General features: G+C 46.0%; 1 protein-coding gene across 1 annotated transcript in view; it reads right to left on the reverse strand.

The window, feature by feature from the left end:
* Positions 1-2024: 2024 nt before the first annotated feature.
* Positions 2025-25659, reverse strand: part of PRRX1 (paired related homeobox 1) — a 79284-nt gene continuing 55649 nt past the window's right edge. The window contains exons 2-4 of the mRNA XM_033151076.1: positions 24115-24314; positions 15750-15931; positions 2025-3232 (exon numbers count right to left, since the gene is read on the reverse strand). Of these exons, the coding sequence (XP_033006967.1) occupies positions 3091-3232; positions 15750-15931; positions 24115-24314 (524 nt within the window). The 3' untranslated portion in view covers positions 2025-3090. The remainder of the gene's footprint in view (positions 3233-15749; positions 15932-24114; positions 24315-25659) is intronic.

Raw genomic sequence — 25659 nt, forward strand, 5'->3', positions numbered from 1 at the left:
GGTTGGCCAGGGGGCCTGGTAGGACTTTTTTCCCAATTGGACTAGCCAAATGGGTTTTTTCACCTACCTCATAGCAATCGTCACAACTCTTGGTTTGGCGGTTAGGCATTGGAAAATTTCCATATGAAGTGGGGAAGGGAGATAGCGTCATCAACTGCCCCTCAATTGAAGGGTATTCTGTTCAAGGATTCCGGGGGCGTGGCCCTGTCCGAAGCCCGGGAGCTGAGGACCTAAGGCACGCCCCTAACGGTGATCACAGGGGGAATTCCAGGCGATGTTCATCACTGGGGTTCCTTACTGGTGGTTAACCCTTCACTGACTTCCAACACACGGGTTGGGGGTCGGATATAGCTGATAGGGTCCAATGCCTAAGCCAATACCGCTCAACATCCGTAACCAATAAAGTTGTGGCCTTTACGCCCATTAAAATTTGCATAACGTTTCTGTGTCATTAATTCCTCGTGGAGGGGAGGGACATTGCCACGCAAAGGTGAGTCTTCTTCACTGGTTGATCCTCATGGTTTACTGGAAGGAGCAGCTGCTCATTCACCAACTTCTTGGTACACTGGGCCAATCAGCTGGGGTTGCTGAATTTTGATGGCATAAATATTTCCTTACCCAGACAGGACACAAATCAGAGCCTGAGGGTCCAAGGCATAGCCATAAGAGTACTTGGTGGTCTGTAGGTATCTCAAAACATGACTCAGCAGTATCTAGTGATACAAGGGAACCAATAAAGTGAACCCTATAAATCCTCAGAGATGCGGGTGGCGCTGTGGTATAAACCATTGAGCCTCTTGGGCTTGCCGATCAGAAAGTTGGCGGTTCGAATCCCTGCGACAGGGTGAGCTCCCGTTGCTTGGTCCCAGCTCCTGCCAACCTAGCAGTTTGACAGCATGTCACAGTGCAAGTAGATAAATAGGTACCACTCCGGTGGGAAGGTAAACGGCATTTCCGTGCGCTGCTCTGATTTCGACAGAAGCGGTTTAGTCATGCTGGCCACATGACCTGGAAAAACTTCTGCGGACAAATGCCGGCTCCCTCGGCCAGTAAAGCAAGATGAGCGCTGCAACCCCAGAGTCGTTTCCGACTGGACTTAACTGTCAGGGGTCCTTTACCTTTTTATAAAGCCAGTGTGGTGTAGTGGGGAGCCAGTGTGGTGTAGTGGTTAAGAGTGGTAGACTCGTAATCTCAGGAACCGGGTTCGTGTCTCCACTCCTCCACATGCAGCTGCTGGGTGACCTTGGGCTAGTCACACTTCTCTGAAGTCTCTCAGCCCCACTCACCTCACAGAGTGTTTGTTGTGAGGGAGGAAGGGAAAGGAGAATGTTAGCCGCTTTGAGACTCCTTCGAGTAGTGATAAAGCGGGATATCAAATCCAAACTCTCAAAAATCCTCAACTTCTGGCGTGTTCTGGGCAATTCAGCTTTATTGACAAGAGCATGTTGCTATCTGAACATATTTCCCGCTTACCTGTCAGAGTTTAATCTACACGAAAGCTCATACCAAGAGCAAACTTAGTTGGTCTCAAAGGTGCTACTGGAAGGAATTTTTTTTATTTTTTATTTTGTTTCGACTATGGCAGACCAACACGGCTACCTGTAACTGCAAAAACAGGATTCAGCCTGGGGGTTCCTACATATAAAGCATGTTCTCGTCCACTGAACTACAACCCTTTCATGGTGTGGAGTGATGCACTCTCAGGTAGGTGCTGACAGCACAGATGGCCATCTCTCCTTTCTCCTTGAGGAGGGGAATCCGCAACCCTTCAGCAGTGTCCTCACCTCCATCCAGAGCGAATATTTTTCCAAAATTGACCTAAAATGATGGGAGTGGAGTCCCGGTGGGCGGGGCCCTTGGGTAGAAGGAAAGTATCTGTTGATAGGAGCAGAGGGGTCTCGGGGAGAGGGAAACAGCCTGCAGAACGTCCTGCTATGTTTTGAAGTTTGCTGCATGACCACTTACAACCAGAATGCTCTCTCAGTTCATTTTATTTTGTTTAATAAAAAAAAAGAAAACTCACAAAGCTTGCATGTATATTTTATATATATAAATATATACAGTATATATAAATCAAATGATTCTGGACAACACTGTTGAATGTGGCATGAGACAAAAGTAGCGAGAAAGTTACGTGGGGCCACAATCCAACAGAGGTGCACACATTTAAGCCCACTGAAATCCAGGGATGTAAGCATGTGTAACTCTGTGCAGGATTAGGCCTCCCATTTTTAAACAGAAAACTAATTCCCATGGACAGCACCTGCAAATCTGGACTCTGCTCTTTGAATTTTCCAAGAAGCTGGAAGCATACACAGGCTTTTGAGTGCCTCAAGTGCACACACTTACATTCTCATAAAACGAATTCTGTGTGACTTGAAAACTTGCATATTCCTACATCAGTAAAAATTGGTTCAAAATAACATACTTTCGTATCCGGCATTTTTAAATCTCCTGCAACCAACATAACAGTATCAAAGAGACTGTGGCAGAACAAACAGTGACACACACACACTTCTAAATCAAGATTGGCTTCAAATTACTAACAAGAAGAAGTAAAGAAGAAAAATAATTTCCAGGCAATGGATATAAAGACTTGAACACGAAGGCACCCAGGTGTGTGCTGGAAGTCAAAACTTTAAATGTGATCCACTATGGCTTTAGAGTGACGGAAGCAATGATGAACAATGGGGTCTTTGGTTCCAGAAATCCATTTTTTCCCCAGAAGGCCTATGAACAAAAGGGGTGAGTGGCTGGCACGGAAACTAATGGTCCATGGGGCAGGTGGAGGAAGGAAATGGATAAGTTTAAGTGCAGTCATAAGCCTTGCATCCTTCACTGAAGAAGCTCGTGCTATATTGAGCTACAACAGACTTGCTGGTACTTTAAGTGGCAATATTTTCCAGGAGAGAGAAGAGTCGTGTTTGAAGCTATTTCCTTTTAATTTTTGGATCCTGCTGTTATTCCCAACACTGAGTCCTAGTTTGGGCTGACTGGCTTTCTGGGCATGGACGAATTGCCAAGCAAGATGGCGGCCCTTTGACCTGTTGCTTTCCTTTCGGCAACGGAGGCCACACTCCTCTGCTGTCTCTAATTCACTGTTGGCACCTGGTTCCTCTGTAAACTGTATTCCTTTGCCTTCAGTCTCAGGTTAGCAATGCTGTTGGCCATATTCATGCCCTGAGCAGGGCTTGCATTGGTACAGGAGGCAGAATAAGAAGCCATGGCACTGCTGGAAGAAGAAGAGGGGAGAAAAAGAAAAAGAAAATGACATCAGAACATGGCCTTTGTAACCCTCCAGGTGGAAAATGCACAGCTAGCCTGATCTTATAGCTTTTAACTGCAGTTCGATTTTCAGCAGGCCCAGCTTTGCAAGGCAAATGGTCATAGATTAAGCTGCTGTGAAAGGCTGGAGACCAGGGGCGGGTGCAAACGTTTGCAGATACCTGGCAATCGTATCTGCCAATATTTGCAAAGCTCGGAGAGGGCTTATGCTCAGCACATGATTTGAAGCATGGAAAGCATCCCTGGAAAAAAGTAAATATGGTTTCTGGGACACTTCACACACACACCCACACACACACACACACACCACTTTTCAACATGTCTGGGTCTCAAGGCAACTACTTGAGAGCAGGAATAACCAAAGTGGTCCTCTACAGGTGTAGTGGACTATAGCTTCTATCATACCTGGACCCTGACCATTGGCCCTGTTGTCTGGGGCTGAAGGGAGTTGGGGTTCAAAGCATTTGGAGGGTGCCACATTGGCAACCTTGAGATGGTGGGAATTTCAGGAAGCCGGCTTCATATACTGGGCCTCTGCCTTTCTGTGTTTGATATTCAGACCCGTGTGGGTTAGAATGGGACCAGTCACTTGCAGGTGTGAGGCTGAGATTTGGGAGCACGGAGGAGCACACTACCTGTGCACACCTGAAATGGGAGCTGCCGGGCAACTTCTATCTTCGCTTGCTGGAGATAATGGCAGGGAAGTTGATTCATCTCTTTTAAGGGCTTTCTGATGCCATTGCTAGGACAATAGGAAAAACACAACTCCTGAACAGGTAGGATCTAAACAAAATTTAAAAAAAATTCCTTCCAGTAGCACCTTAGAGACCAACTAAGTTTGTTCTTAGTATGAGCTTTCGTGTGCATGCACGCTACTGGAAGGAATTTTTTATTTTATTTTGTTTTGACTATGGCAGACCAACATGGCTACCTACCTGTAACAGGTAAATAACTACTGAGGGGAAGGAGGGGGAGATATCACTGAGCCTAAACAGCTGTCACTCCTTAGACTCAGCGACAGCCTTCTCCTCCCACAACACACTTCCATGTGGCAAGGAAATGCATATTGTTATAACAGTTGGGATTCAGAAGGATGGCATGGTGTCGTCTCTCTTGGGTCTGCCTGATTTGGGAATACACAATACAGGTGGTAGACTCTTCTTCCTTGAAGGCTTTTAAGCTGAGGTTAGATGGCTACCTGACAGGGATGCTCTAGTTGAGATTCCTGATTTGCTGGGAGCTGGGCTATGTGATCTTGGGGTCCCTTTTAACTGTACAATTCTGTGATTCTATGTTCCACTGTTGTGTGTTGACATTGAAAATCAAGTTCTAAAGCAAAGCTTTGGTAGAGGTAATCTACCAATCCCCACCCCCTTGCTGATTCTGCTGCTATTATTACTTTCTTTATTAAATTCAAAGCATGTCACGGAATCTTTCGAAACAACACATTTAAAAATGAAAGGATGAAGCCACTAGCAACAGCAGCAGCAGCAACAACAACAACAACAACAAAATTAAACCAAGCACTAAGTATCACCTTTAACCATGGGCACTGATTACACTTGTACCTTGGAAGTCGAACAGAATCCGTTCCAGAAGCCAGTTTGACTTCCAAAACATTCGTAAACCAAAGTGTGGCTTCTGAAACCAAATTCCTACAGCCAATCGGAAGCCGTGGAAGCCCCATCGGACATTCGGCTTCCAAAAATAGTTCGCAAACCGGAACAGTCACTTCTGGGTTTGCAACATTTGGAGGCCAAAACGTTCGGGAACTAAGCTGTTAGACTTCCAAGGTACGACTGTACTAGGAAAGTTGCTTCTTTCCATTTGTACATGGAGTTTGGCTAAGTATTCTTCAAAATAGCCCTATTATTCTTCAAAATAGCCCTATTATTCAAATTTTATAGGTCAGATAAGTTGAGAAATGGTGACTTGCACCTGGCTATTATAAAACAGGAAGACAGATATCACATATTAGTAATATTCAGAGTTTCACTCAAGCACCTGCATGTTATGCAGAGTTCTTTAAAGTGCCCCCACCTGCTAAAAAAAAAAAAGGAAAGAAGGTGGAAGTTACATTCTTGGCTCTAGGTCTTTCCCAATAAATTTATATCTACAGTGCATTTAGCCAGGGTAGCCCAAAGGAAAAGGTGAGAGTTGATGAATTTGGGGTGGTATTTGATGAGGATATAGACAGATTGTCCACATGGCAACAATCTGCAGTTTGGATTAATGATGTAATAAAATTTCTAGAACTAAATTGGAAGGTATTCACTGTTCTGCAAAGCGTAAAGGTAAAAGTAAAGGACCCCTGACAGTTAAGTCCAGTTGTGAACGACTCTGTGGTTGCGGCGCTCATCTCGCTTTAAAGGCCGAGGGAACCGGTGTTTGTCCACAGCCAGTTTTTCCAGGTCAGGTGGCCAGCATGACTAAGCTGCTTCTGGCGAACCCAGAGCAGCACACGGAAATGCCATTTACCTTCCTGCTGGAGCGGTATCTATTTATCTACTTGCACTTTGACATGCTTTCAAACTGCTAGGTTGGCAGGAGCTGGGACCGAGCAACGGGAGCTCACCCCATCGCGGGGATTCGAACTTCCGACCTTCCGATCGGCAAGCCCAAGGCTCAGTGGTTTAGACCACAGCGCCACCCATGTCCCCTTCCGCAAAGCATTGTTGTTCTTTAGTTGTTTAGTCATGTCCGACTCTTCGTGACCCCATGGACCAGAGCACGCCAGGCACTCCTGTCTTCCACTGCCTCCCACAGTTTGGTCAGACTCATGTTGGTACCTTCAAGAACACTGTCCAACCATCTCATCCTCTGTCGTCCCCTTCTCCTTGTGCCCTCAATCTTTCCCAACATCAGGATCTTTCCCAGGGAGTCTTCTCTTCTCATGAGGTGGCCAAAGTATTGGAGCCTCAGCTTCAGGATCTGTCCTTCCAGTGAGCACTCAGGGCTGAGTTCCTTCAGAATGGATAGGTTTGATCTTCTTGCAGTCCATGGGACTCTCAAGAATCTCCCCCAGCACCATAATTCCAAAGCATCAATTCTCCGGCGATCAGCCTTCTTTACGCAAAGCGTACAGACCCACGATTGCTGTCTTCAAATGTGTGGATTGGTATGTGTTAAAAATCAACACTCGCTGCAGAGTTGGAGATGAACTAGGTGTGCACATCAGCCCTGTGCAGATATTGGAAGATAATTTTCTTACAACTGGATGTCTGGTGATGTTTCTAGAGCCCTCTATATTTTAGACCAGGAATGAGGAATCTCTGTCCCCCCCCAATGTTTTTGGACTCCACCTCCCATCATCCCTGACCATTGTCCATGATGACTGGGGTTCATGGGAGTTGGAGTCAAACAATATCAAAAGCAGTGCTTTTTTCTGGGGGGGACGCAAGAGGACACATACCCTTAAACATTTTGTGAATCTTTGTACTTTTTTACTGTATTGTCCATTGACTGTATTTATTTTTCCCGATTGGAACTATAAATTCGTGATTTTCTTGAGTCAAAATGGGAGTACTCCTAAACATTTTTTTAGAAGAAAAAAAATAGCATTGATCAGAAGGGTCTAAGGTTTGCCACCCCTGCTTTGGATGGTGGAAGGTTCTGATTGTATCTATGAACCAGAATACACAACCTCTTTGGGTAAACTAAGAGTGGCCATTAAGCTGTGATGCTTTCTGAAGCCCACACATTCATAATATAATCACTCAGTTGCTCTGCTCTGAATTCCACAATGACTGGCAAGTTGAACACGTCAGCTGTCTCCATTTTGCAAAGCACAGAGCCTTGAACAAATATAAAACTTCTATTGCCTGTTTGTTCTGTGATGACTCATACACATGGACAAGAATCTTAACACCACAAGTCTCTTAAAATATTCTGGGAAGGCTTCAGTAACTGAATTTGCATTTTGCAAGGCTGAATTTAGGCAGCTGTCATTGGAGGGAAGGGTTTTTTCTCTGCCACCGCTGCCATAATCCTTTCATATTCCACAAATCATGGGAATCTTAAGTACGAAGAGGCGAAGGCTGCATCTACAAAATTCTCAGAAAACTGAGCTAAGCCTCCTGCCACTGGACTATCTAAGATAGGAACATCTATCTAAGATAGGAACTTCTATCTAAGATAGGAACTTCGATTGGTTTTTATATGCATTGTATATGCATATACACCACCAGATGGCACTGTGGAGTCCCATCTTTCCCTACTGGACTTTCCCTGTATGAGTTTACAACGCTTTTAACTGAATCGCTTCTTTGACATGTCTAGATCCAGCCTAAGAGACTAGCAGTTTGTAACGTAAACTGGAGTTAATGTGTTCACATACAGGTGAAACTCGAAAAATTAGAATATCGTGGAAAGGTTCATTTCTTTCAGTAATTCAACTTAAAAGGTGAAACTAATAGATGAGATAGACTCATGGCATGCAAAGCGAGATATGTCAAGCCTTTATTTGTTATAATTGTGATGATTATGGCGTACAGCTGATGAGAACCCCAAATTAACAAATTCAACTTGGGGGTTTTCATCAGCTGTACGCCATAATCATCACAATTGTAACAAACAAAGGCTTGACATATCTCGCTTTGCATGTCATGAGTCTATCTCATATATTAAACTCCAGTAGCTAATGGAAACAATTGCTTACATAAATGGACTTTTCCACGATATTCTAATTTTTCGAGTTTCACCTATACATGCACGAAGGACCTCACTGGTGAGTTAGAAGCTTGCTGGTGGTCTGGGCAGGGCAAGGGGGGAATCATTCACTAAACCCACCCTCGGGGATCATTTTATTGGCCTTTTTCCTGCTTTTATCATTACTGTGCATTCTGTTGTGGTGACTTCATTGGAAGCTAAGGCAAAGAGAAGGTAAGCTTGAGGCTTCTGTTACACACGCCTCTTTTGCATCTCCTCGTTCTGTCTAGCACCTGACAGAGTCGAGAGACCCTACAAAATTGGCCTGGGAGTGGAGTTGGCACCCTTTCCCCCAGAAGGACTCCAGGCGACTATGGACGGCCCCACAACCATGACACTTCTGCCCAGAAGAGACCTGCCCAGAAAGTTACCTTTGTAGAGTCTTCGCTTAGAATCCATTAGGGACCCCCTCGTGCAAACAACATCTTAGGAGGGATGAGGAGCTATTTTAGAAAGTGTGAAAGGAGGGAGACATAATAAGGCAAGTGAGTTCATCAGATACCTTGTACTTGAAGGCTCACCCACCGTGACATTAAGGTGCCCTTGCAAGATGGTGGCACAGTCAAATGGCATTAAAGGATGGATGATGTCACCCAACACTTCTCAGTATGACTTGGGAGCAGCCAACATGGCGCTCTTCAGATGTCGTTTCCCATCATCCTTGACTGTTGACCATGCTGGCTGGGGAGGATGGGAGTGTTATGAAAACTTCCCGGGGGGGGCAAGTTGTTAGACTGACCCCCACGCAGGAACAAAGCCTCTGTGCCTTCCTGGCTACTCGAGTCCAGGGCACATTTGTAATATGCGATTGTTCCCAGCTTGCCAAGAACAACACACACAAGCCTGTGAAGCTAAAAACCTACTTTATTGTAGATAAAGTACAGAGTCTGTCTCTGCGTAGCTCATTATTGCAGAGCAGTCTGTAAAAGCGTCCAGCATCTCCTGACGCAGAACTGAAAGTAAAGTACATCAGTAAATTGCAATGACATCACACGTGTGGGAAGACTGTTGGATTTCCCACAGGGTGAAACATGACTCTTAGTCAGGTGACCTCACTGCTGAGGCTCTTTGCAGCTCGGCTTGTACTAATATCACAACAGGGAGTTTGGTATCCAGGAACGTCTGGAGGGCACCAAGTTGGCTATTCCTGGTCTAGCAAGAGAGTGTTGGAACTATATGGGAGGGGGGTACTGAACTGGGGCTCTGCAGAGGGTAGACTTTAAATGAATTGGCCGTGCTTCTCCCTTGGCCCAAATTAAGGCCAGGGCAGTTTCGTACCAGCTTGCTAGCAAGGGCTTCAAAGTTAGCGTGTAGCTGGTTGGAAATGAGCACAAGGCGAGAGAAATCAACATAGCACACAGGAGCCTTTTGCAAGCAGAAGCAATGAGGAGAGCTGACAACAATTTAAATGAAATCAGATGTGTCTGTTTGAGCTGAATGATTGTTGAGTTATTCCGTCACTCCATAATGCTAAGCAGGTCCCCAAGGGTTCTTCACTGGGAGCAAATGAGGCCCTGCAGCCCAGGGCCTCCCTTTGTTACTGACCCTGGTCACTTTTTCCTACATCAGCCCAAAGGTGGATGGAGGGCTCTTGTAACTGCCATTGAACATCAACAGAAACTCTATTAAGATCCACTGTTCTTTCCAACACACAAGCTAAGCCACTAGCAAATGGAAGTGAGAAGCTGAGAGGCACAAAGGGAGAGCTTCGCTGAAGTCTCTTGTTGTGGTTCGCACTTAGAAGAAGCAGGTTATTTGACCATCTTGGCTCATACAAAAGTGAGAGGATGGAGCCAATATTGATGGCTTTTCAGTCATTGCTCAGCTCTAATTATGGCCTCTCTCAGATATTAGTTGCTCACCAGGATGGTATCTCTTGTAAAAATGGCTATTCACTATATTACTATATAATATACTACATATTACTTTATAATATACTACATTATAAAGATCCTTGTGAAACATTCTGCCTGAATTTAGCTGCGGGGGAAATATTGTTATATCAAATGAGTGTATTTTTTTGCTCTTGGACCAAGGAAATAAGATTACTTTGTGTCTTTCTCTATTTGTGTTGGCTGCCAGGAAATTAAAAGCCAAATTTGAGGCTCAACTCTGGATGTTTTTTTATTTTTATTTTGCTATGGCTTACAGCTAAACAAATGAAATAATTACTACTACTAATGGTAGGTAAAGGTAAAGGGACCCCTGACCATTAGGTCCAGTCGTGTCCAACTCTGGGGTTGCGGTGCTTATCTCGCGTTACTGGCCAAGGGAGCCGGCGTACAGCTTTTGGGTCATGTGGCCAGCATGACTAAGCCGCTTCTGGCGAAACCAGAGCAGCGCACGGAAACGCCGTTTACCTTCCCGCTGGAGCGGTACCTATTTATCTACTTGCACTTTGACGTGCTTTCAAACTGCTAGATTGGCAGGAGCTGGGACCGAGCAATGGGAGCTCACCCCGTCATGGGGATTCGAACCGCCGACCTTCTGATCAGCAAGCCCTAGGCTCTGTGATTTAACCCACAGTGCCACCCGTGTCCCACACTTCCTAAACTGCCCAACTACAGTCACTCTTGCAGACCAGATTCTGGTCTGTGTGTACCATTGCTTGACTCATTAGCACATCTTTGCATCCTAAGCCAGAAGCCACTATTCATATACTGAAGATGTCCCCATCCTCTTTGACCTTAGTACCTTAAATTGTAGAACACTCTTGATCGACGTCACAGGGCTGTTGTAAGGATAACTTGTGTTGGGGGATTGTTTAGGGGTTTTGCTTTGTGGGGCAGTTGTTGCTGCTCTTGATGTTAATTTTTTCCAGTTTTGTTTTGGATCTTATTATTTATATGAAAATTGCATTTATTTGGTTGTGTTACTTTTTGATGTTTTGTTTATGAATACTTTGGTTATGTTTGTAGTTATGTAATCTTTTCATACATTGTGAGCTGCCTTGAACATGGGTTTTACTTTGGAAAGGCAGCAAAAAGTAAATAAAATGGTTGGTTGGCTTGCAAAGCCCTTTGTGTACTAAAAATGTTATAGAAGTGAAAATGTGTTTTTACATCAAGTAGACTTATTGCCTCCTTTTCTAATGGAATTCCAAGAAGCCAGATTGGATAGAAAGCCTCAGTATGCTTGAGACATCTGGAAATGGCTAGGGGGTGGAGTTTCATATCTTGCAGCACAACTTGTGTCTCCTTCCCTCTCCCTCTTGCCTATGTTGTGAGGTCCCTAGGAGTCCATCGTGTTGGTTTAGATCAAGTTTATACATGCGATGTCTAAGCATACTAAGTATCTCTGGGAACTGGTGTACTGAACTTGAGTTTCAATGGTTCAGGGTACTTCTTTGAAGAGGAGTAACCATCAAGTTTACAATACCCTCAAAATAAACCATGTACAGTGGTACCTCGACTTACAAATTTAATCCATTCCAAATGCACATTCATAGGTTGAAAAATTCGTATGTCGAAAAAAGCAATTTTCCCATAGGAATGCATTGGAAACGAAAAATTCAAAAAAATTCGTAAGTCGAGTAAACCGCATCTAAAATTCGTAAGTCGAGTAAACCCCATCTAAAACCACCAACGGATGTCCTTCGGATGTCGAAAAATTTGTAGGCGTGTGGGCACTTTTTTCATTCGTAAATCGAAAAATTCGTATGTCGAGTAATTTGTAAGTCGAGGTACCACTGTATTTCAAAGAGGCTGGTACAGGAGAGCTTTTTTCTTTTTCTTTTTAAACATTTGGATCCTGTCATTCTCCAGTATTGAATACAAGAATAAATCTATGTGGTTCCTTAGCCAGTCACCCATCCTGGCACTGACTTCTGCAAGGCAGTGGAACCCAATGAATTTAGCCCTCTTGTGTGATTGGCCCAGCCAGTGCAACTCTGGGACAAATGCCTTGTCTTTCCCCATTCTTGCTGGAATTTTTTTTTTTAAAAAAAGGTAATTACGTACCAAGCAAAAGCTTTTGATTTCCCACACGGTCCACATTTGTTATGATTCACTCAATTGCACAAGGTTTTGCCAAGAGAGTTTCCCACAAGTTTTGCGCAATTTTCCCATTGACTTTTTGTGTTGTTTTTTGGGAAGAATTTTTTTTTAAAAAAGTATTTCAAAGGATGACCTACAATGGTGGCTGCCAGTGGTGTGGGAGGAAAAAACAACAATGCTTAAGCCTGGGAACAATCTTCCTTTTGGCATGGGTTGCCCATTGCAGTGGACATAGGGAATTTGCTTATAATTTGGCAGCAATTAAAGGAGATTGTCGGATACAAATATGATACTGACCCTGGGACCAAAAGGAAGAGGGGGCAGTTCTGGGGGGGAAATGCATTAATCTGAAATGAAAGATTGTGCCCCCCATCTTTGCAGCTTATCAAGGGTTGTAAAAGTACTGAGAAACTGATTCTTAGAGTGAGCTCCAACTGGCTAAACTCTAAATGGCTTCATTTACCCTCGGCAATGTCAGCACGTAGCTAAATATTTTAAAGTGTTTTATTAGTTTATCTTTTTTTGTAAACCGCTTTGAGGTATTCTACAATCAAGTGGCATATAAATTTTATGAAACCAATAAATCAATCTGATTGGCAGTGTTTGATTCAGGTTTTGAACTTCCCTTGGGCAAGCTGTTTTTCCCACAGTGAGTTGACCTCCACACGGCCATTATCACCGGTTACCCCTCCTCTTGTTCCTCATCACTTCTACCACCAATTGCTTGCTAGCTCAATGCAGCCAGATGTTCATGAACTACAACTCCCATAATCCCTCACCAGTGGCCATGCTCACTAGGAAGGATGGGAGTTGCAGTCCAACAACATCTAGGACCCAAACATTGAGAAAAGCTGAGCTAGAGAGTCAACAGCCAAACAGACAGTGATGTGATCCCCTGTTTCTGCTTCTTGCCACCACTGTCATCTGGACCAGAGCGGGTGAACAAGCAAGCATGCTCCAAAGGTCCAGGAAGCTCTTGCCTGTGGCCCCCAGCAGATACTCAACCATGCCAACCTTTGACAGCAGCTCTGTTGATCATCTAGAGGGCATTGTGGTCTAGTCCTGCCCAGGATGAAATTCCTAACTGGCTGGGATGAATTGAGGACAGATAAAACTGTGGGAATGTCCAGGGAGGCAGGAGAGGATATATTGTTTATTAATATCCTTGCTAACTCGGCGCTAGGAAGTTCCTTTACATAGCAGAGTTTCACATTCCCCTTTTAAACGCACAGTGGGTAGCTGGTTGCAGGCTTGTGTAAGCCTCTCACTATTAGGTTCCTGGTAAGTTCCCTTATATCCCTCTTAAAAGAATAAACACGCCACCATCTTGTGTAAAGTATATACAGTAAAAGTAGTTTACTCACATTCAGTTCACAGTTGGATCCCTGAAGGCAGACTTAGTTACAAACTATATACATGTGGAGCTATCCCATATGGGGATAATCCCAGTGTCCTCTGTTGGTTGGAAGCCAACAGAGCATCTCTAACTAAAAAGCTGCTTCAATGACAGAGCAAGTCAAAGAGAGAGTGCTGCGTGCCCTGTCCCTTTTGTTACCTGGACAGGTAAGGTCACGCCCACCTCTAGTCACATGCAAAGGAAGTATGTCCCAGCCAGGAGGAAACAGGAAGTTTTCGACTGGCTGGACCAAATATTTCCCTGCATGTCCACTCTAGGAAAACAAGGAATGTTATACTTGGCGGCTGCTTATGTATCACATCCCACGAAAACAGAAAGGGAAATGGCTGCCAAAGCAGCAATGGGGAAATGAGTGACTGTGAACAGCATTACAAAATGTTCCCCCCACAAAAAGTAGGATCAGGTGTTTTTCACAAGGTGGCCCCCCCATTTCCCCAAACCACTACTCCCAGAGGGGGGGGCAGAAATAAAATCTGGAGAATGTGTCTTAGTATATGGCAAAGTGACACTCATAGGAGGTTATATATGTGGAGAAATGTTTTTCAGCCCCTGTTATTCATCTCTAGCAGCTTCACCCTCCTCCCCTCAGTGGCTCCAATGTCTGAGGTGAAAGGCAGGTTTAGCCACCTTTCCACTCTCTCCTGGATCGTAGACGCTTGACTTTGTCTCGGTTGGGATTCACTGAGTGCAGCAGGTAGACAAACCTGTCCATTTTGGCTTCTCTCCGTTTCTCATTACATTTCTGCACTAGTTTGTGATATATATTTTTAAAAAGTCCTCACAAACCATCAGCATTTTAGCACACATTTCTCCCAGTATTCACAATTTGTTCCTAATTTTTCCTAATATAAGGTGTTTTTGTTCATTCTTTTCCCAAATACATGCATTCTTATGCATAAAAGGTAAAGGTAAAGGGACACCTGACCATTAGGTCCAGTCGTGTCTGACTCCGGGGTTGCGGCGCTCATCTCACATTAATGGCTGAGGGAGCTGGCGTACAGCTTCTGGGTCATGTGGCCAGCATGACAAAGCCGCTTCTGGCGAACCACAGCAGCACACGGAAACGCCGTTTACCTTCACACTGGAGCGGTACCTATTTATCTACTTGCACTTTGACGTGCTTTTGAACTGCTAGGTGGGCAGGAGCTGGGACCGAGCAACGGGAACTCACCCCGTCACGGGGATTTGAACCGCCAACCTTCTGATCTGCTAGCCCTAGGCTCTGTGGTTTAACCCACAGTGCCACCCGTGTCCCTTTATTTTTATGCATACTGCCTTCTAATTTATACATTTTGTATGCTTTTTTTCTAGAATTGCATTTCAAAATTCAGATAAGTACAAATTTTGAAGGATAGCTGTGGTTTCGGTCCACATGTTAGTTTGGGGAGTGTGAATTAGATTGCACTGAAGTGTGGACTGAACCAGCATGACCCTGTTCTTTGTTTGTTCTCTCTCTCTCTTTCTGCGTGTGTGAGACAGAGTGAGTCATGATGAAGTATGATCCCTTCTGAAGAAAAAGTCTCATCATCAGGAATGTGTTTATTTCATCCACAAGTAGTTAGTAAGAATGGATTAAAACAAAGTAATTTACTTAAGCAAATGCACATCATGTCAAGTATTCCACCTGAAGCTCCAGCTCTGCCACCATCTTGTCTCTGCCTTCTTGGTTTTCTACCAAGGCTCCTTAGGACCACATTTCTTCAGGGGTGATTCCTTCACATGCACAGAACAGATTTGGTGTCTGGGATACCATCTTTTTCCAGCTGCCCCAGCTGTATTGGGTTCCTTTGTTTCGAAGAAGTGCTGCTTTAACCACCCCCACCCCCCAGACCCCTGAATATAACTAATCTACAAACATACTTTGCTTTGAAGCTAGTTTGTTAGCCATGGCTTTCTCCAAAGAATCCTGGGAGTTGCAGTTTGGCGAGGGTGCTGAGAAGTCTGTTGAAGATCCATCTTCCCCCTTCCCCATGCACATACAGAGAACAACAAGTCCCAGGGCTCTCTGGAGAGAGAAGGAATGGCTTGTACACCAGGTTGGCAATGCAATCCTATTCAGACTTCAAGAAGTAAATCCAACTGTCTTAAATAGGGCTTACTCCTGTGACCAAGCATGGATAGGATTGCAACTTTGGTGTGTCCCTGTGTCTGCATTGCCTACTTGCCCACAGAAGAGTAAAGGAGATCAGATCTAAACCGTTCCGAATAGTTTTCTTCGTAACAGAGGAGGGGCAGTGGAGAGTCTTGGCTCAGGCCTTTGTTCCATTCCCTTTCCTCCCCAGAGGAAACTGGCCGGACACAGCAAGAGAAAAACTGGCAGTGTAATATGGATGCGTTAGGGTCACCTGTAAGGAGAGGCAGTCCCCCAGGAGAGATAGTCGGTGGGCCTTGGAGCAGGTCGAGGTACAATTGGCTGCTCCACTGCGGTCACATCCCCAGAGTAGGACTTGAGGAGGGATGCGTTCTTGTTGGCCAGCATGGCTCTCTCATTCCTGCGAAACTTTGCCCGTCTGTTTTGAAACCACACCTAAGACAGGAGGACAAACACAGCAGTGTCAGCACCGCAGTCAGTTTCAGGCGGCAGGAAAACCTGACCCACAGCGGCAGGTTGCCAGGAATGGAGAAGAAAAGGAAAAGTCCTGACCATCTGCTTTTTATTAAATATTTACAGAGAGAGGCTTGAGAATGCACCCACTCGGAATAATGATGTTGTCCCGAGTAAATCTTCACACACACACACTTTCTCCAACTTCCACATTTGTCAACAGCACCGCCACCCCTACGGTTGCCTCTTAGGGTCATCTGTCTCTGAGCTCTTTGCTCTCCTACTTTTAAGGCTCGCTGGGTTCTTGCAGATGGTGGGTCTGGAACGCTTTCTAGTGATAATGTGTCAGCCAGCTGCTCTGGCTCTGCCTCCTCCTCTCCCATTATTTCCCAACTATTCCCCTCATCTTCCTCTGAGCTGTGACCTCCCTCAAACCCCTGTTGTAATTCTGAACTGTCTTCTTCTTCTCTGGAAGGGTCAGGCTGGGTAGGCGGTCTCCACCATACCTCCTCTGTCCAGTCCCTGACAGTCAGGTTCTATGACATGGGTGGGGCTTCTTGAACAGCCAGTTAGAAGAAGAGAAGAAGAAGAGTTTGGATTTGATATCCCGCTTTATCACTACCCTAAGGAGTCTCAAAGCGGCTAACATTCTCCTTTCTCTTCCTCCCCCACAACAAACACTCTGTGAGGTGAGTGGGGCTGAGAGACTCCAGAGAAGTGTGACTAGCCCAAGGTCACCCAGCAGCTGCATGTGGAGGAGCGGAGACGCGAACCCGGTTCACCAGATTACGAGTCTACCGCTCTTAACCACTACACCGCACTGGCTCCCAGTTAGTTTAATTATTTCACCCATTAGTCACAAGCAAGAGATAACAGACCAAGGCAACAATTAAAAGGCAAATAATGGTGGAACAAAAACTAATTATAACAAAAAAAAACCTGCCTAGAGAGAGTGGCGTACCTAGCTGCTCAGGTGCCTGGTGCAGAGGCGTGTCCTGCAGCCGGGGGCGGAGCAAAGCCTCTCTGACGCTTGGAGCCTCTCCGCCACCTTGCCCTTAGCTGTAGGGCAGCTGAGGGAGAGGCAGTAGGCAGACACAAGTGCCAAGCTGCCGTTTTAGGCAGCATGGAACCTGCAGGCACCTAAGCCACCACATCACTCCTAAAAAGTTTTGTGAGCCCATTTTTAAAAAAACAAAAAACCTCATTTTGTCACCCCCTTCAGTAATGACACACAGGGCGGACCGCCCCCACGCCCCCCTTCCTCTTCCACTGTCTAGAGAAACACACCTTGCATATGTAACTCAGCCTGAATTCAGTTAGCATCTAGCCACAAACACCCAGATTTCTCTCTGCTACGCACATATCAAAACGGATCTGTTTTCGCTTTGCAGTCAACAAGGCAAAGGTAGCTTTGGTTCAAGTGAGCTCTTTGTTTTCACTGACCGTAAGAAAATGCTTTATGTCGTATCTGACTAGAGGTGGTGGTCATGAAACGATGAGTAAAGGTATCCTGTACATTCATTGGGCCAAATTAGATATGCGGCTATAAATCAGAGATGTGGCTGGACTTCTTATATCTCACTGAGCACACAGGGGAAGGGAATGAAGCCCACCTCCTCCCATCCTCTTCAGCAGCTGTACTCTGAATAGGGCTAGAACAGAATACAACCCAACATGGACAAATATACCAGAGGCCATGTGACCAATGCATGTCTTGTTTATTATACAGGTATGCTTCTTGTCAGGGAATTGGGAGTTTGCAACACCTCGCTGTGACTGGACTCACATACAGCTGCTTATACAAAGGTCTCCCTCGTACAACTACCCCAACTAGGGGGCTCATCCAGACTTCCTTTTGTGCTGCGTTTCTAGGCACAGGTCTGGATTTTAAAGCTCCGTGCCCAAGCAGTTTGTTTGTTTGTTTTTGTCCGAGAAAACCCACATTTTACTGCTGAATTGGAGCAAATGGCAACCAAGTTTCCTGCAGATTGCTGTTTGCTCCGATTCAGTAATAAAATGTGGGTTTTCCTGGGGAAAGTGCCAGGACAAAAGAAAAACCTTCTCGAGCAGAGAGCTTGTACATGCTTTTGCGGAGCTCTGTTGGGTTTTCTGCTTCTCTCGTGTTTAGACACAGGTCCAAGCCTTTGCCCCGGAAACCCTGCTTTGTGCCTGCTAAATCAGAACCAACTGCAATCTGCAGAAAACCCAATTGCCTTTTTTTCTGATTCAGCGCTTAAACTAGGGTTACCAGACGTTCCCGGTTCCCAGGGACAGTCCCCAGATTTGCAAATCTGTCCCCGGACAAATTCCATCCCCGGAATGTCCCCAAATTTGCAAATCTGTCCCCAGGAAATGTGGCGGTGGCAGCCTCAGCAGCCCAGAGCCAGCCTGGTAGTGCAGTTGGCTCTGGCTGGCTTCAGGAGCTGCTCACTGCTCGCTGCCGTCACCACTGCTGAAGGTGAACCGGGGACGTCCGGTGGTACAGATCTCCTGCCCCCTTCCTTCTTTGTTTTGAGGCTTGGGAGTTGTCCAGGAGGGGCGCAAGGCACACGGTTTCTCTCCCAGGCAAGGTGCGAAGCCCTTCTTTCACACCCTGTGAAACATAAATGTGCAGAGTTACAGCTGCTCGCCCGTGACTCCCAAGCCTCTCCCGCAGGACCAATGCTAGGTTTTCTTGCGCCCTAGGCGAGACCACCTTCTGGCGCCCCCTGCCACCTTCCCCCAGCCAAAGCCTGCTTTTGCAGCAGGTGGGGGTGGTGTAGGGGGCAAGCAGCACCTCTCCGCTACAGCAGAGAAGCTGCTGCTAGCGTCCCGCCCCCCCCCCCGCCCAAGCCTGGCCAGCGCCCCCTCCATTTTGGCACCCTAGGCAATTGCCTAGTTTGCCTTAATGGATGCACCGGCCCTGCTCTCCCAATCAGTCAGAACAAAGGAGGAAGGGGGCAGGAGATCGGGGAAGACTCAGGAGTCACGGGCAGGCAGCAGGCTGTTTTTAAAAAACTCTGCACATTTATGTTTCACAGGGTGAGAAAGAAGGGCTTTGCACCTTTATACAATATGCATGTGTGCTTGGGCCCCGGGTCTTTTGCCTCACCATCCCCACTACTGACTCCCTGTTGCTACCCAGCTTCCAAAAAATAATAATCTGGTAAACATAGCTTAAACTGCAAGTTTTCCCTGGGGAAAAGTGTTGGGTCAAACGGAAGTGTGGATGAGCACACAGCTTTAAAGTGTGGACCTGGAAAGCACGGTGCAAAAGGAAGTCTGCATGAGCCCAGACAGGGAAGGCTAGAGTGTCTTGAAGCAAGCCCTCACTCTTCATGAAGGAGAAATACTCTTGGTTAATCAAAGGAATAATAACTCATTGCCCAAGGATTAAAGGAACTATGCAATGATATGGTTGCTTGTGCACACACACACAAACGTCCTTATTGGGGAAGATACGCAGTTTGAGAGTTAACTGCTCCTTCTCTACCAAGTTGTGGAAAGCTTGACTCCTTCCCTCAAGCAAGTGCCTATTTCTGCTCTCTTGAATTGCTGGGGTTTTTCCTGGAAAGAGAAGGAGACAGGAAAAGGATCAGGGGTGAGCCAGCACTTCCAAGCCTGTCAGGATAGCTGTAAGAGCGAGACTCTTGGATAAACAGTCAACTCTGTCTGCTTTACACATAAGCAGCTGCAATGTATGGCTAACTTTTGGCGTACTCTCCATCCACAAGGAGGCATGGCCAACGCCTGCTCCCTGACAACGTGGGACTTCCCTGCTCTCCCATTGTCACGTGAGACTTTGAGCAACAGAACAGGGTTGAAGTGTGAAGTAGTCAAAAATACCAATCTATGAAGGGTGTGGGGTTCTGTCTCTCTCTCTCTCCAGCACCCTGCCAAGGGTAGTTAGGAAAATGCAGCCCCTACCCCAGTGCATCAGTTGCTATTTTGACTGCTGTGTGTGGATTGTTCCTCTTGGCCCCTATCCCAATTACATAGCAGCTCCAGAACGTTTCCCTACTCCTCAAAGACAACCGGTATACCATTTCTCAAGCACATTCAAGAGCCTCTGCTATCTACTGCTACTCAGTTTAAATCTCCTAAATAAAAAGCCAGCTGAGATCTGTTCAAGTCAATGTTAACACTGCATTGACTTGGGAAGCAATTGCAATCGGGAATTATAAAGCCTCGAACAGTGCAGGAGCACAATATCTCAAGGACCCCTCACTTCAGATGGATCTACCCCATAGCTGTCAACTTTTTCCTTTTTTTAAAGGGAAATTCCCTTATCCCGAATAGGATTCCTCGCAAGAAAAGGGGAAAGTTGACAGCTATGATCTACCCATGCTCTGAGATCATCCTCAGAGGCCCTTCTTTGTGTGCCTCCTCCACACGAGGCTTGGAAGGTGGCAATACAACAGCGGGGCCTTTTCTGTGGTGGCTCCGCGCTCGTGGAATAGCTCTCCCCAGGGAGGCAAACCTGGCACCTTTGGTTACATATCTTCACACTCCCAGCGAAAACATTTCTCTTTAACCAGGTCTTTGGCTGGTTAACATACTATACCATTTTAAATGTGTTTGTAGGAGGGGTGGGGTCATAGCTGTCAAGTTTTACCTTTTCTCACGAGGAAGCCTATTTGGCATAATGGAATTTCCCTTAAAATAAGGGAGAACTTGACAGCTATGGGTGGGGTGGGGGTTATTAAACTGTTTTTATTTTTTATGTTTTTTAAGGTTTTGAACTGCCCTGAGATCTACGGATGAAGGGCAGTGTACAAATTATTATTATTACGGAATAGGACGTCTGTATTTTCATTGGGGGGGGCGCGGGTGGTGCCGTGGTCTAAACCACAGAGCCTAGGGCTTGCTGATCAGAAGGTTGGCGGTTCGAATCCCCGCGACGGGGTGAGCTCCCGTTGTTCGGTCCCAGCTCCTGCCCACCTAGCAGTTTGAAAGCACGTCAAAGTGCAAGTAGATAAATAGGGACCACTCTGGCAGGAAGGTAAACGGCGTTTCCGTGCGCTGCTCTGGTTCGCCAGAAGCGGCTTAGTCTTGCTGGCCACATGACCCGGAAGCTGTACACTGGCTCCCTCATCCAGTAAAGCGAGATGAGCACCACAACCCCAGAGTCATCCGCAGTTGGACCTAACGGTCAGGGGTCCCTTCACCTATATTTCCATTGCAGAAATGTTGGAGGGCGTGCAGTTATAAAACTATGGCTGCTGGATCGGGATTCGTGCTGCAGTGGCAATCTACAGGAAATAACTCCTGTAACTCACAAAGATGCTTGCCTGCCCACACCTGCAGACAGCCTTTGTCCCCCTTCTTTAAAATATAGTTGAGAGTCTAGGGAGGCCCCTGGCTCTCACCTTTGGAAGCATATGTTTCTATGATTAAAAATAGATAGGGCACCTCTATGAGAACTTCAGCAAAGTCCATGGCCCTACAAGATTTGTTTTGGCAGCCCTACTTGGCTTAGAAATTTGCCTATGCCGTAAATTCAATTCCAAAAAAAAGAGGCATAAATTTTCTATGCATTTTTTCCTATTTCCACAGAGTTTCTTCTGATTGTTAAAACAGAGAAGACCCACAGCTGCTTCTAGAATTTAATAGCTATGCCCCCCCACACACACTCTGGAATTTCATATGTTAGATTTAAGTCTGCTGCAGAAAGAACACACCTCTCTGAAAAACAACAGGATTGTCAGTTCCTGAGAACAAAGACTTGGAGCACAATTCAGCCCAAACTAAAGCCCTTTTCATTTCTAATGGGACTGATCTAAACATTGTTTGAATTTGCCTCACTAAAATCACAGGGGACATTGTTTGGACTGTGTCCTCTACAAGCCTTGCCCATTTAGGCATGAAACCTCCCTCCAATGACTCTGGGGTTGCGGCACTCATCTCGATTTATTGGCCGAGGGAGCCGGCGTACAACTTCCGGGTCATGTGGCCAGCAAGACTAAGCCGCTTCTGGCGAACCAGAGCAGCGTCATGATGCACACGCCGCGATGCCCCGCCCCCGGGGATGCCGGGCCGCCGCTTTGGGAGTCTCTGCGAGCTGCAGAGACTCCCGAAGCCGCAGCCTGGCACCCCTTTGTGCGTAGCAGCAGCTTTGGGGGTCTCTGCAGCCCGCAGAGGCTCCCAAAGCCCCCACCCGGCATCCCCTGGGGGCGGGGGGTCGCCACGTGTGCGTGCATCATGGTGCACACACGCGCCGCGATGCCCCGCCCCCAGGGGTGCCTCTTGGCTTCCCGCCCCGGGCAGCCAAGGGGCTAGGAACGCCCCTGTTGGTGCGGCAAAGTACAGTACAAGGAGAGACTGTGTGGGCAACCTTGCGTAGAGGACCTGTACCACTATTTATTGCAATGCCCACTATATATAGAACCAAGAGACAAATTTATAAAGCCCCTGCTTACGAATGGAACACACTCGAACAGGGCGGAAAGGGTGAAATGGCTGCTGGGTGATACTGATGACTTCGTAACTTATAAAGTAGCACTATATAATTGGTGTTAGCTTGCCTTCAATAGAGACAATTTATGCTACCCGACTTAGGAAGAGAGCAGAGAGAATTGTAGCAGATCCTTTACATCCCGGTCATCATCTGCTTGATTTACTTCCATCTGGACGTCGCTACAGGACTTCATATACAAAATCGGCCAGGCACAAGAATAGTTTTTCCCCTTGTGCCATTAAATTGTTAAATTCGTGGGGGGGGGGCAAATTATGGGTGGGGTTTCTTTGCTTCTTTGTACTGTGAGAGGAACAGTGTCTGTATGTTTACATTGCAATGTAGCCGAAACAAATTCCAAGTATGTTGGAAAATGTACTTGGCCAACAATAAATTATTCTTATTCGGACATTTAAGCTGGCACATTCTCTCTGAGAACCCCCTGCTATTCTATCGTATGCAACAAATAATCTCTAGGAGAGGTGACCGTGGTTTATTGTATTTGCAGTGCCTGAAGTTTTATGGTTTTTAAGCTTATTTTGCTTTTCTTTTTGTTTCCTTTGTGAATGATGCCATGGCCTTTGGCTAGTGCAATAAAGTTTATGATGATGATAAGAACATTGGCAGGATTATTGTAATAACCTGCAGGTTTTTTTAAGAGTATGTATTTAAAGTAGATGAATAAATGAGCAAATTAAGTTAATTTGGATATGCAGAATTTTTTAAAAAAACAAAAACAAATTTAAGGAACCACAGAAAGAGGGGGAAGGAAGTCAAGTTTTGAATTGTTAAAATGATTGTAAAATTATTGAAATGTATAAAATTGAAAATAATAAATAGAAGGAGGAGGAGGAGAATTTTTAAAAAGACAAAGAGTTCAAAGCTAAGTGTCCTTTTGAAAGAATGGCTTTTTGTCTGTGACAGAGGGAAGGAAGGAAGGAAGGAAGGAAGGAATGAAGACTGGGGAGAATAAGATCCATTGGATATGTTACCTTCCAGCCTCACAGTCCAGTCTTAAAGCAAACCCAGAAAACTCCCATCAATAGCAATCTTGAGCAGAGAAACTACAATTATTTTTATCCTTTCTTTTCCAAATTGCCGTATTTGTTGATGCTTCTGTAGCTCAGGGCTTGTCCACTCTTCCACTTTTCGCACCGTTTCCCCCTGAAGAAAGCCGCTTTTTACCGCTGAATCAGAGCAAATGTCCATCGGGTTTCCAGTGGCGTTTTCTCCAATTCAGCGGTAACTAGCAGGTTTCCCTGGGAGGAAAGCGGAGGGGCAAACAATAAACCTCTCGTACCTGTGCTTTCTAGGCACGGGACAAGTGTGGATGAGCCCTCCATTGCCATTAGATGAGCCCGACTAGAACGGATCGAAGGCACACCAAGTCCAGCATCTTATTCTTTCAGTGGCCAATCGGATGCCTCTAGGAAGCCCAAAAGCAGGACCTGGGTACCACAGCCTCTCCTCCCTCTTCCGATTCTCAGAAACTGGTATTGGAAGGCACAGTGCTTCCAAGAGTGGAGGCATTGCAGCTTATCGTCTCCTTAACACATCCCCATATATGAGATTCTTCAAATATGGTACTAAATTAAATGTAAACCTTTGTAGTTATTAATAGCATCCCCATGAGGGTTCTTTATCTATGTTACCCCAACTGTTCCTATAGCCTATCACCCTGATAAGCTATCTCTTGGGTCTTGCGTGTTGAGATGAAGGCTAGATTAATTACCTGGACCCTGGCTTCAGTGAGGTTTACCCGGCGTGCAAGGTCTTCTCGTACAAAGGCATCCGGGTAGTGTGTCCGCTCAAAAACTCTCTCCAGGGCCTGCAGCTGACTGCTGTTGAAAGTAGTTCGGTTCCTTCTCTGCTTTCTCTTCTTCTTCTCTTCAGAATTTAGCTGGTCACCTGGCAAAGCAGAGAGCAGAGAAGATGGTTACCCTGGAGGGGATTTTACAGGTCATTGGGACCAGATGATTCATCATCCCTCTTAATTACTTCTGTTAAAATACATTCACCTGTGGCTTGAATAGAGACAACAGCTCTTTATTTCTCTACATTTGTTAAGTATCCTAGCACTGGGAAGGCAATTGCATGGTGAATGGACACTGCAGCAATGTTTATGGCATTATTACAGGCTGGACTTTTTGCATTGCCCTCTAACCTCACTGCTTTCAATACTCTGCCCCCCATAACCTTGTACAAATAATAATAATAATAATAATAATAATAATAATAATAATAATAATTTATTGTTTATACCCCGCCCATCTGGCTGGGTTTCTCCAGCCACTCTGGGCGGCTTCCAACAGAATATTAAAATACAATAATCTATTAAACATTGAAAGCTTCCCTAAACAGGGCTGCCTTCAGATGTCTTCTAAAAGTCTGGTAGTTGTTTTTCTCTTTGACATCTGGTGGGAGGGAGTTCCACAGGGCGGGTGCCACTACCGAAAAGGCCCTCTGCCTGGTTCCCTGTAACTTGGCTGTTCTCCACCCAGCAGTGGAGGAAGCCTCTAGGGCACCTGGGGTGGTGCACCCAGGGGCGGGACGAACCACCCATAGGGACAGCCGCGCGTAGCACCCATAGGGACAACCCGTCCCATCCGCTATCCACCCACTGCCTTCCCCCCCCCCAGCTGTAGGGCAGCTAAGGCCCCGTGGCGAACCCTGTCCCTATGGGCATCTCTATCGGCCCAGCGGTGATCTGCCCAGGGATGACACCCAGGGCGGACCGCCCCTATCACAAACTTCTTTCCCTGCCACTGTCTCCACCAAAGCTGATGTCATTTAAAAATGGCTAGACTTCAAGGTGCTGCAGAACTTTTTGCTATTTGTGTGCACATTTAGGCTCTCTGCTTTTTGCATGTTCCCTGACTGCAGCCAAGCTGGTGCCAAACGTATTGGACCACATCAGCCAGGCCAAGAGTCTTGTCGTCTGGGCAGCCCAGGATCTCCACAAACACTGCCCAGGCTTGTGCCCCAGGGAGGTCACTTCAGTGCTGCCAGCCCAATGGTTGGACTTCACCCTCGGAGGTACACTCCATTGTCTTTTGAGACAGATGGATGCCAACAACTCAACAGGCCAGTAATGCAGCCTAAGATTTGGCTGATTTTTCAAGTCAGTGTGCCAGCTTGAACCTTCCTCCCCACTCTGTTCCTTTCCCCTCTGTCCATTCACTCTCCCATGGCTACTTTCTCACCCACGACTGCATTGTAGATTTGCCCTTAGAAGTCATGATGAATGCACTGAAAGCCAGATTCTATACTTTGAACA

The sequence above is a fragment of the Lacerta agilis genome, chromosome 6, assembly GCF_009819535.1.
Source record: "Lacerta agilis isolate rLacAgi1 chromosome 6, rLacAgi1.pri, whole genome shotgun sequence".
NCBI classification, from domain to species: domain Eukaryota; kingdom Metazoa; phylum Chordata; class Lepidosauria; order Squamata; family Lacertidae; genus Lacerta; species Lacerta agilis.